The sequence below is a fragment of the Aotus nancymaae genome, unplaced genomic scaffold (assembly GCF_030222135.1).
Source record: "Aotus nancymaae isolate 86718 unplaced genomic scaffold, 86718_ANA_hifiasm-v0.15.2.pri h1tg000108l, whole genome shotgun sequence".
Taxonomy (NCBI): domain Eukaryota; kingdom Metazoa; phylum Chordata; class Mammalia; order Primates; family Aotidae; genus Aotus; species Aotus nancymaae.
The window spans coordinates 26,966,691-26,979,748 of NW_026988523.1; the positions used below are offsets into that span (position 1 = coordinate 26,966,691).

Here is a 13,058-nt window from a genome sequence, read left to right on the forward strand (position 1 = left end):
CCATGTTGCAGCTCTTCACCTGATTGACCCATGAGCACGTGCACCCCTGGTATCTCTGTATATCCTATTACTTTATTCTCCTCTTATAAGGACATCAGTCATCTCAGATTAGAGCCTACACTAAATGGCCTCCTTTTAACTTAATTACCTATTTAAAAGCCCTATATCCAAATACAGTAAAATTGTGAAGTGCTGCAAGTTAGGGCTCCAACAAGTGAAAATAAAAGGAGAGACACAATGTAATCCAAAACACCTGCCCAGAAGTGGAAATCTCTTCTCAATACACTCAACCACATCAGGTAACACCAGCTTGGTCTCATCCCCAGAGGTGGCCTTTCTGAAGTTCTCCACTCCCCACGGTGGTCTCACTGCTGGCACTGAGAGCCTGCTGTTTAGGGGTCTGCTTCCACCATCACTGTGGAAATTCTCCTGTGTGCTGGATCCCTTGAGTCTACTTCTTCTTCACTCACTCCTTGTTTTGGGTAAATACAACTTCCAGCAGCTTCCAGATACTTGTGTATTCTTTGAAATCTTTAATATATATAAATAATTTTCTTTCTACCTTCTTACTAGACCAAACTTTTGCCAGGATACAAAATTCTAAGTTAAAAAAATATTTCCCTTCAGAATTCTGAAACCATGGTTCCACTGTCTTCTGGTATTACTGATAAGAGGTCTGAAGACATTCTCTACCCTTAGTTTTGCATATTTTCTTCTTTTTCTCCTATTGTTCCTCTTCTTCATTTGCCTTTTCCTTTCTCCTTTGGCCCTTCTTTTATTTCCTTCTCCCTGACCATTATAGATCTTTTCTAGTCCTTACTGTATAATGAGTGGGTCCTCTCAATTTGATATTTTTTTGTGTGGAAAATTTGAATGTATTGTCTTTCATAATATTCTGCCCCAGTGTTTCATAAAAATCTCTTTCTTAAATTCCTGTATTGCTTCTCCTTAACTACTATAATTTTCTCACCTTTTTAATTCTTCTTTTACATTACTTGGTTTTATTGTTGATTTTATTATTCTTCATTCTTCAATGTTCCTTAGGTTTACCTTCTAGGCTTTTTATTAAATTATTCATGTGTTGTCCTAGGTTTAATTTTCAAGAGCTCCTTACGTTCACTGAATGTGTTGTGTTGTTTTGTGATCTAGCCTACTATTCTTGTTTGACGTACCATATTCTCGTATTACTAAGAATATTTAGAAAACACGTATTTTAAAATTGATTTCTTCCTCCAAAATTATATGGTATTGTTTGTTTCCTCTGTGCTTCTCTTTTTGTGTATGCTTTTTGTTCGTTTGTTTGCTTATTCCTTCATGTTCTTTGTTAGAAATTTCCTCAAATCTCTATTGATACTTGGTGTCTGAATATAGTCGGAGTTAAGCACTCAAAAGAGGTTAGGATTTGAGTGAAGGCAGAAAGCTTTTTTCACACAGCTTTTATTTTAGAATGATCAATTTTTAATATTGCACTTGGGAATACCAGGATTCATGTCTGCACGCGCACATGCGCGTGCACGCACACACACATACACACACACTTTTGGCTGATTGATACAAAGCATTTTATGTTGTGATGAACCATTTCCCCTGAAGAAACTCCCCAGTCTTGTGTCAATGTCAATCAACAGAGATATGGACCGGGCAGCAATGGTTCTCAGAGCCATTTGGGAAAGTCATATCACATTCAGTGAGGCAACTTGCTCTTAATTCCCTTAATTTTAGCATGGTAACTAGACTCCTAACTGTAGCTGGTGTCTTTGAGTAGAGGGTATCCCTGGACCCAATTCTCCAAATAGTAAACTCTGTTACCAGGATCCGAAAAGTAACCAGCAATGGATATGTAGAGGGGTTCAGCAAACCCACTTTTCTTACAGACTTCTAACCAGTATTCATGTTTATATACATATAACCCGACTTCAGAGACATCTGGTACCTCTGCTTTCCAAGACTCTTGAGGTTCCATTGCAAAAAGCAGCCTGCTTCTAATTTGTTTCCCCTCTCCACTTAAAATTTTAACTTCCTTCACTGTTGCCACTCATCTATCTGCTTTGTAGCTTGCAAAATTATTATTAATATAAAATTAGTATTGTCTCATCTACCAAATCTGTTTTCCTTATAGGCGTGAATCTTGTTACTCATTTCCTCCAATTTAGTAGTATCAGGAGAAAATAGATTGCATTTGATTAATTAAAAGCTTCCAAATTCACATTATAAAGGGTACCCTAGAAGATATGTATTTATTTCCTAATGCTTACACCTCCCTTATTACACAAAGATAATACATATGCTGAAAAACTGCCAGCATTTTAAAGCCAAATTGCCACTCGAGGGGCACAACACTCACATAAGTCAACCAATTACAGAAACACTTGATTATTTTCAGTTCAAATTCATTTCTTCAATAAACATGTTTGGAGTACCTACGTTGTTGAACCTATTAAGAAACGATTAAAGTAGTGTTTAAATGAACTGGTGAGGGCTTGATCTGAATTAAGGTAGTAATTGTAGAGAAAGCTGGGAGCAGAAACTTTTTTTCAAATATATATTTCAAAAAAAAATTTGTAAGTTTTCCAATCATTTTTTGGTTTACCCCCTTTTATTAGTTTTCTAGGGCTGTCAAACAAAGTACCATAACCTAGATGACTTAAAACAACAGAATTTTATTGTCTCACGGTTCTACAGACTGGAAATCGGAAATCAAGGTGTTGGCAGGGTTGGGTTTCCTTGAGAGCTGTGAGGGAAAGATCTGTTCCAGACCTCTTTCCTTGGTATGTATACTGCTGCCTTCATGTTCACATAGTGTTCTCCCTGTATATATGTCTGCCTCCAAATTTTCTAGTCATATTGGATTAGTGCCTATCCTAATGGTCTCATTATAAATGTATTACTTCTTTCAAGACCTTATCACCACATAAGTTCACATGCTGAGTTACTAAGGGTTGGGACTTCAATATGTGAACTTTGTAGGGCCACAATTCAGCTCATAGCAGCCCACTCCAAACGGAAGATGAGAAAATCAGTTTAAACACTTTAGAAAGGATAAGTAATTTAGATAAATTAGAGTGAGGACAAAACAAAGCCTGCCACATTCAGGACTTAGAGTCGTAAATTAATGCAAAAGAGCGTGCCTATATCCAGAAGAGGATAGACATATACCTGAAAGACCTATGCACATTTTGCCTTTTCCCCAGTCTCTTTAGAAATCACCAACTGTTCTCATTTGTCCACACACCACAGGTATGACTAGAGATGGAGTCATTGGCTTAGAAACACTGGAGGCAGTAAAATTTACTGAACATAAAATAATGAAGCATTTTTTAAAATAATAAAAAAATAAATATAGTTTATACCATTTAATTTCATTTATACCAATATTTGACTTATAAAATTTAATTTAGTTGTAAGTTTAATAGAACTGTGGACCTGAAAATTGCATCATAAATATCGTATAAGCCAAAGGTTACAAAAGTGAAATGTGTTTCAGAATTACCTGGGAGTTTTTAAAAATATAGCGATTCTTAATTCCCACCCAAATATCTCGAATAGAAGGTTCTCAAATGCATATTTTTAAGAAACTCTCCACTTGGTTCTAATGCCTGATCCATCTGTTTTGTCTTAACTTTGAAAAAATTGAGGCCACTTTGACAAAATTATATCTCATAAGACATATTTAATTTAAAAAATGGTCTAGTTCTGTTTCTATGTGATTCATTTTGATCAATAGATTATGAGAGGATTTGTAGAAACTATTTGAAAACAAAAACATTTTTGTTAATACAATGATTCAACAGTTCTTATAGAAAAGATAGCTCAGTAATATTCGTTTCCTTTAGTAAAACTTTAAGGTCACCAATATTTAATGTTGGTGGATTTTTAAAAATTCAAATTTAAAAAAAATCTTCTAAAATGGAAAGCACAACTTACTAAAAGAGATTTTAGAAACTTACAGATGATGTCCTATCCACTTCACAACGGCTACTGAGAATAAAACAGGCCTCAGCGTCATCCATCCTAAATACAGACAGAAAAAAACAGAATAATCACACACTGAAATATCTACGTGTTTTCTGAAAAACAGAATTTCACTTTTTAGTTCATATATTGCAAAAAATGTACATGAAGACCATGGGTATCCATAAGCTTAAATCAAAGTTAAATTTCTAGCAGATCATGACTATATTTGATTCTGAACAAAAAGAAAATCTATTATTGGGTTGTCTATTATAACTTAGTGGTCTATGACAAAAGTTAAAAAAAAGCCAAATGTTATTCCTTTTTATGATTAAATGTATTTTTATACGTATACTTTGAGTAAATTAACCGGATATATTGGTCTTTATTTTATGATTAATTGCATTTTAACTATAATGTCAGAATCGAACTAAGAGGGATGGAATAGAGCTGCTCAGGATTCCTAAGTCAAACTGTATCCTGCATTTATACTTCCTGGAGATCATTCATTATCTTGTTGCAACCCCGTTCCCCTTATACTAGGGTTCAATATTTCTTAAATTTAGTGATAAAGACACAGTATATTTTAGTGTTAGATACATGATGTTCTAAAAGCACAAGAATGTTTACTTTCAAAAAGAGGAATGAGTTATCTCTGTGGTTCACTGTGATAAAGTAAATCTTTTCCAGAAAAAAAAAAATGTTTTCTATGGAGAGGAAATACAAAAGTCTTTGAAATAAGACCAAGCCAAACAGTTCTGGGAAATGTGGCGCCATGGTTATTAAGATAATATGAGTGTTGGATAACTTTTTCTAAACATTGTTTTCAACAAAGCAATTCAAAACTTATGCAACGAACCTTTGAAACTTGTTTGGAAAATACTACTCCATGCTCTATGTATGAAGAATTGCACTGAAAAATGTGTTCATTTATATTAAATCCCAAATCTTTTATATGAAGTTAAGGTTGAAAATGAACATAAAAATGGATACTGTGTCACTCTAATTTATTTTTAAAAATAGCTTTTTGAGTATGGCCTAATTTATTTTTAAAAATAGCTTTTTGAGTATGGCCAGCCGGCTACCTCTCTCCTTCATTCCTTTCTCTTTTTTTTTATTCCTATGGAGGAATTCTTCTTGAAAATGTGATAGCTTTTACTAAGAAATAATTTTAAAACTATTGGTAATAAATTAGTTATAGTAATCCTAAATATTATATAGGTTAGATAGTAATAGCTAATACCAATAACTCAGATAAATTTATTAGAAAGAAGCCTCCATTTATTACACAAAGTCATATTGAACATAGTATTATTATTCATGCTTATTGTGTGAAGAACATAACTATCTTACAATAAATTAAGCATACTGATCATCTACACAGATGAATACAATGATCTAGATTATAGTAGTATCTAAGCATCTATTTTTCTAGCACACCCACATAATGAGTATAGATAGCAAACAGTAAACATCTAAAGCCAGGGTTTACCTGAGGTGCTGGGAAAAGCTGATGACTTACAGAATGTCACAAGTAGAGTGACCACAAATATAAAGTATTGAATACACCAAAAAGATGAATATAATCACAAAGAAATGTATCTTTCCAATTATATCCTGCTAGTTTCTAGTGATGTTTTTGTTTCAGAAATTAAATTGTTGAAAAAAAAAGCTCCATTAAACTGACTTTATTATATATAAATCAAAAGTAACATCAGAGTTCCTGACTAGGCATCTAGTCATCAGTTGAAGGATTACACAACAAAAAGAAGTTCAAATGTTTGTTCTACAAAACAGTTAACTTTTCTTCTGTTTGTTTCCATCACTCACTAGATATACACACACACGCACATGCACACACAGTGAAGACAGGCACAAACACACACCCACTCACGCACACTCAGGTTATGCAGGAAAGAAAAAAAGTGTAAAGCACTTATACTATACAATTCAGTGGGGAGACTTTTAAATTTAGAAGAGCATGTAGGACAACTCAAAGACAAACATGAAGACACGTTTAAAACTTTAAAAACAGCAGACAGTATCGGGCAAAACCACTTCTGTTGAAGATATCTTCTGGCTTCTGAAACTAAGGAGATTGTTTTGCAGAAGCCCTGATTCCCTGGTGTCCACACTCTGCCCAATAATGCTCACACTCTGCTCATGTGATATAACTCGGTAACCTGTGACAAATGTTTAAGACTGTGTCACCTTTAAGCCAAGTTGCCTGGTACATGCACAGAAAGAATAGGGTAGCTAAGTAAGACCTGTCACCTTTCTGATTCCTCTAGCCCACAGCAACCGTTTCAGCTCTGACCCCAGGCAACACAAGTGCTATCTGTCCAACACGTAGTGCAGGCTCTTTAAAATATAAACTCTGACTCACACTGTACTGGTATATCACATCATATGTAGCCCATGATTTTTATATATGGGATAAAAAGAGTATTCAGGGATTTGGAGACTACTCTATCACTGAGTCTGGATACCTCAGTGAATCTCTGACAGCTGAAGATAATTATAGGGGGCCACTTTTCTCATTGTGTTGTGTGGTCACAGTCTGCTGAACAATTTTGTCTTGAGATGAGGCTGAAAAGACGAGTAAACACACTGATTTTATTATATGTTTTTAACCTTTCAGTTTGGTTAGCAGAGGAACTAACACAAAAGACTTTACTCAAACATACTTTAACACATCTTGTGACACTGAAAATTGCTAAAATTTGGCAGAAAGAGAAAATATTAAGTCACTCAAAACTGTAAGCTACAAGATGAAAGACAGAGACACCTACTTTGCTCTCAATAGGTCTTGATCTTTAAGGGCTGAACCTTGAAGATAGATAACTCTTTGGGACCACATTGGAATCTGCAGTACCCTTCGGACTTGCACATCCATTTCAGTAGGACACAAAATCACCACATAATAATCCTATTCAAAACAAAATGGGCATTGGGATAGAAACAATAATGTTTTCTATTATACTACATAGAAAAATAAAATAAAATAAATCTGAAATATGATAAAACTGAAATCAACTTTTGCTAATAAAATTTCACATTTAAAACCTAGGCATATATTAAATAACACTGCACTCTTATAACACAACACAACTGGGACACACACAAATCTCATAAATCAATAAATTCATCTCAACTTATTTCCATCTTACTAGGGCCATAGGGAAGGTAATCAGTGGTTATATCTGGCATGCACTTTCAGCTTGTAAAGTTTTTAGTTCTATCTAAGACTGATCCTAAAATATACATTGAACACCAAGCAGGAGCATTTAAATATCAATTCATACTTCAAGTCATTACTTTGAGAATCAAAACTGTGGTAGTGATTTACATCATTTGGTTATACTATTATGAACCAATAATTCTGAACAGTTTCTGATGGATATTTGAATATATAAGGATTCATAAAAACATTGCAAATACTGACAAAGTAAACTAAATGAACGTGATATCAAAATATTTCAAAATAGATGGTCCTTTGGAGAAAGTTTTAAAAAACAACAAGTAAGTATGGAGTTGCTATTAAAAATGCAAGTTAACTTATATGAAAACAAAAGAATAAGAACAAAATGATTCTACCCACTTAAGACAGAACAAAATGATTCTATCATTTAAGAATGAATTATAAATTAGGTGTATTAAAATACAAAAATATAGTATTCATAAAGGTCTCCAAAATATTCACAAATCAATATTTCTATGTTTTGTAAAAAAAGGATAATTAGATATAGTAAGCATTGTTTTGATGTCTGGAGTTATTCAACTTCTTGACACAAATTTGTTGAGGAAATATAAGACCTTCAAATAGACTAGGTGCAGTAAGCTGGAAAGGAAATAACTGCTGTGGCCCATAGCAGCAAGTGGAAATATTCAAGAATTTTATCTGCATAGACAGAAAAAAAGTTTCTTCTTAATTCATATTCTCAATTTGGCTAGTTATTATCCAATTTTTGGTCATGCATCCCTACTACAAATAGCACCTATCTATACTTAAGGAAACAAAAGAAAAAAGTGAAAGTCACAGGCTTCCACATTTCTATTAGCAATCCTTGATAAAATTCTGCAGTATTTAACTGAGTAGATGATATTGAAATGGTTTCTTTCTTGTTTAATTGTATTTTATCTTAAAATTCACTTTTTCATAAAAATATCATTTATGCTCTACCCAAAGGACAAAAAAGCAATCCTTTAATTCAAAGAAAAATTTTCTTTATAGCATTAACATTATTCCATCTGTCTTTTAGCGTACATACAGAAGGAAACTTAAAATACTGTGTATTCCTCCAGCATTTTTTTCTATGTTCCTGGTTATATTTGTAGTTCTTCATTTACTCTTTATATATTTGGGTGTATAAATAAAAATCCTCCACAAAGTAGGCTGAACCATCAGTTAATTGATTTTGACAATATGTTAGTTAGTAGGCATGATCCAGTATAATACATAATATAAGCCAAATGTACCTGGAGTCTAGGATGAGCATAGAATTCGTTTAAAAAATCCATAAGTAAATCAATCTTCAGCGAGCTGACACACAGAACAACATGCTTTTCTGTTTGAGCTCTGTGTCGACTATAGTTCCCACCTGACTTTTGTCTCTCCATCCACAAATAAGCCAGCTGTTCAAACTGTAATGTATTTTCCATATGTGAATGAAAAACATGGTAAGAAAATAAGTAAATCAATGCAATACATCTATTGTTTATTAGGTACTGTCAATTTTGTAGATTCAACTCACTGAGATTCTAATTGTCGGTGTTCCCTTTCAACAACAGATTTTCCATATAATTTCTACAGAGGCTGCAAATGCCTCCCAGGGCTTCAGGTCTCTAAAGAAACATATTAACATGATTTTGCTATCACATAAGAACAGGCCACTAAGAGGTTTGTGCCTCTGCTTTATGTCTAGTAGAGCTGAGTGAAAGAGAAAAGCCTCATTGTTATTTTTCCACATTCTCTCTCAAGTTCTACCCACATCTCATGTAATAGGAATTACTCTTAACACCACGCACAGCCACATTCTAGCTGTACAGTAGCCAGAAATGGAGGAAAGCGAAAGGTGCAAGGGAGGGATGTCAGGAAGAAAGACATGCATGAATTTATAGGAGTAGGAAGGCCATTTTTGTAGGTATTTAGATACATTGCGGCCTAAGTTTTACAATGGAATATGCAAGTTTAATTTGCTTTTCCCCATAACCTGTGTCTGATCTGCCCACACATGGGCACAAGGGGCTCATTATAGGAAAGGGTTAGAGACTGCATTTACTTATTTTTAATTCCATTTCTATATCTGCCCCTTTGCAACCTCCCTACTCACTCTCCAAAGTGCCACATAATATAAAGTATGTTCAGACTTTGTTTTTAATTCTTTTTTTTTTTTTGTAGAGATGGGGTTTCACCTTGTAGCCCAAGCTCATCTTCAACTCATGGGCTCAAGCCATGCACCTGCCTTGGCCTTCAAAATACTGGAATAATAGCTATGAGCCACTGCACCTGGCCCAGATTTTGCTTTAGTTGACCAATGTAACTAATCAATTTTTTTTCATTGCAGTATATGATTATGTGGTTTATTTTGAAGAACCAAGAGAAATAAACCCTTCACAAATTTATTTTTATGATCTACCATCCTATAATTAAAAATTACATTATTCTATACTTAATATAGTTAGGTACTCTATATTTTTTTAAAACCGCATCTTGAAGTATTTAAGTAAGATGTGCACTGTCAGTCGCGACTGGAAGGAAAAAAACAACTTGGTGTTTCTAATAAAATGTAAAATGACATTTCTGCAATAATTATATAATTGGTTAAATGTAATGATAGCATGTGTTAGCAAATTATTGTTAGATAAATAAATTGCTTTCCAGTTCTTGTTAAAAATGGAGGATTCCATTTTATGTCTCTGTGTATTTCTAGACAATGTAAGATGGTTATGTTTACCTGTATGGGTAGAACCACAAGAGCAACACAAATCATAGCAACGACAAAAAGCTTGGAGGACCATGTTTCAGGAGTGACATCCCCGAAGCCCACAGTAGAAAACGTCACAATGCAGAAATAAAGGGAGTCAAAGAGATTCAGCTTCTTTCCTATTCGTTCCAGATGTTGGATCCCACAAATGCTAAGGAAACAAACATGCATTAAAATTAAATCTTTCAAATTGGACACAATATTTCTCATCATCATTCTTTTGAAAGCCAAAGCACATTTCATAAAGCCATTTAATAGTCAGGCTCTTATATTTCACAATGTATTTTTCTAAGAAAAATATAATTAGTAAGTTCTTTTCCTACATTGAACAGATGTGGTCTTATTTTGATTAATAGCCAAAAATGGTAGTAAAAATATCACACAGCATATTTAAGTAACATGCAAAATGAACAGACAATTTCATGGGTGATACACAAAGACACTGAATGAACATCAAGGAAACATAGAGACCAGAAATCGCCACATCTAATCCCTTCCAAAATACCAAGTCTTTTTCTTTTTTCATTATTTAGGAAGAAGAGAAAGGCAGTAAAAAGGTTGAGGAATTAATAATTGCCAACTGTTATGGTTTGAATGCTGTCCCTTCCAAAACTCATGTTGAAATTTAATTGTCATTGTACCATACTAAGATGTGAGACTGTTAAGAGGTGTTTAGGTCATGAGGGTTCCACCAACATGAATGAACTAATGTTGATATCATGGGAATGGGCTCACTCACATGTGTGCTCATTCTCTCTCTCTCTCTCTCTCTCTCTCTCTGTCTGTCTCATGTGCGCTTTCTCTCTTTGCCCTTCTACCATGTTTTGAGATAGTAAGAAGGCCTTCACCAGTTGTTACCAGCACCTTGATCTTGGATTCCCAGCTTCCAAAATCAGTATGAGCCAATACATTTCCGTTTATTATAAATTACTCAGTTTCAGGTATTATCTTATAGCAGCAAAAAATGGACTAAGACACCAAATGATTCTTAAAACAAGTCCTTAAATGAATCAATCATTTGTACAAAGCTATTGATGAAGTGACAGTAAGAGAGCAGTGTAAAAGTTGTTAGATGCCCTCAAATTAGAAATTTGTTAAAATAACATTATAAATAATGCTGCTATTAGCAAAAACAAAAAAGGCAAAGTGAGATTATGAATAATAAAATATATTGCGCAATGTTGGAGGAAGACGTAAGATATGCAACATAGCAATCGGCATATAATTGCTGTGGTTTGAATGTCTGTATCTGTTCCAAAATTCATGTTGAAACTTAAATTCACAATGCAGCATTATTAAGAGGTGGGCTTTAGGAGGTGATTAAGTCTGGAGCTCTCAAGAAGGGGATTAGCAACCTTATAAAAGTGTTGGAGGGAACTAGCTAGGCCTCTTTTTGCTTTTATGCCTTCTGTCACGTGAGGACACAGCAACAATGCCTCATTTTGATGAGCGAGAAGGCCCTCACCAGATACCAAATCTGTGATCCCTTGATCATGAACTCCCCTGCTTCTGGAACTGTGAGATATATTTTTCTATTGTTCATAAACTACACAGTCTCAGATATTTTGTTATAGCAGCACAAATGAACTAATACAGAAATTGACACTGAGAAGTAAGGTGTTGCTATAACAAATACCTAAAAATGTGGAAGCAGCTTTGGAATTGGGTAATAGTTAGAGACAGCAACAGTTTTAGGGTATATGTAAGAAAAAGCCTAGATTTCCCTGAATGGAGTGTTTAAGGACAATTTTGGTGAAGTCTCAGAAGAAGAGAGTTGAGAAAGCCTAAATATTCTTACGGATTATTTAAACAGTTATGACCAGAATATTGGTGGAAATATAGACAGTAAAGACCTTTCTGATGAGTTCCTAGACAGAAATAAGGAATATCTAATTGGAAACTGGAGAAAAAGGCATCCTTATTATAAAGTGGCAAAACTTGGTGAATTACGTCTGTGTGCTAATATTTTGTGGAAGGCACAATTCAAAGGTGGCCAACTAAAATATGTAGCAGAAGAAAGCTCTAAGCAAAGTGTTCAGGGTGATGCACTGTGTTTCTTGACTGGTTTTAGTAAAATGCCAGAAGAGAGAAAATGATTAAAGATGGAATTTATAATCAAAAGGGAAGCAGAACTTACAAATTTACAAATTTGGAAAATACTCAGCCTGGTCAGATTGTAAAGAATAAAAATTGTGTTCCAGACAAAACGCCAACAGTTTGTCCAAGCAATCATGCGATTAGGAGATTCTTATAATATAAAAGGAAGCCAGGTACTCTTCATCAAAACAATAGAAGAATAACCCTGAAGGCATTTTGGAGCTCTTCCAGATTGTCACTCCCCTCACAGGCCCAGAGTGTGAAAGCTTTGAGGGCAGAACAGTTTCAACAGAGGAAACCATGACATCTTTGAGGCCTCAAGAGTTGTCGGCTTTCTTCATTCTGGTGCGGTGCTCTTTGGCCACCCCAAGTGCTGGTGAAGCAGGTGCAAGAGTGACTCAGGATGCTGCCATAGAAGTCAGAGGTGGTAAACCTTAGTGGCATCCATGTGGTGCTAATTTTGCAGGTGTGAAAAGAGCATAAGCTGTGAAGGCATGGTTACCTTCCCCCTAGATTTCAAAGGATGCCCCGGAAAGCCTTGGGGCCAAGAAAGACAACTACCACAGGGGTATGCCCGCACATAGAGTCCCCACTAGGGCAATGCCTGGTGCCATAGGGGTGGAGTCATCCCTGAGACACCAAAGCTGTAGTCACCAGAATGAAATGCCAGTATGGAGAGCTGGAGATACCAGCCCTCAACCCCATAAGTGCTGCTATGTGGACTATGCCAAACAAAGCCGAGAAGATGAGGCTTCCCAGGGCCTAGTGTGGGCCAACCCCTCCCCAGTGTGACCATAAGTCAAGACATGGAGTCAAAGATTACTCTCAAACCTCAGGATTTAATATTGTTTTCCTTGTTGGATTTCTAACTTAATTGGGACCTATTAGCCATTTCTCCTTGCCTATTTCTCCCCTTTGGATTGAGAATATCTATCCTATGCCTATCTCACCCATTGTATTTTGGAAGCACAAAACTTGTTTAATTTCACAGGCTCACAGCTGAAGAGTAATTAGCCTCAGGAT

At 35.1% G+C, this 13,058-nt stretch overlaps 1 protein-coding gene across 3 annotated transcripts in view; it reads right to left on the bottom strand.

Moving 5' to 3' along the window:
• Nucleotides 1-13,058, bottom strand: part of KCNT2 (potassium sodium-activated channel subfamily T member 2) — a 390,893-nt gene that overhangs the window by 197,805 nt on the left and 180,030 nt on the right. For all 3 annotated transcript variants that reach the window (XM_012444610.3, XM_012444608.3, XM_012444609.3), the window contains exons 9-12: nt 9,909-10,089; nt 8,431-8,595; nt 6,744-6,880; nt 3,948-4,011 (exon numbers count right to left, since the gene is read on the bottom strand). In XM_012444610.3, coding sequence (XP_012300033.1) covers nt 3,948-4,011; nt 6,744-6,880; nt 8,431-8,595; nt 9,909-10,089 — 547 coding nt within the window. The remainder of the gene's footprint in view (nt 1-3,947; nt 4,012-6,743; nt 6,881-8,430; nt 8,596-9,908; nt 10,090-13,058) is intronic.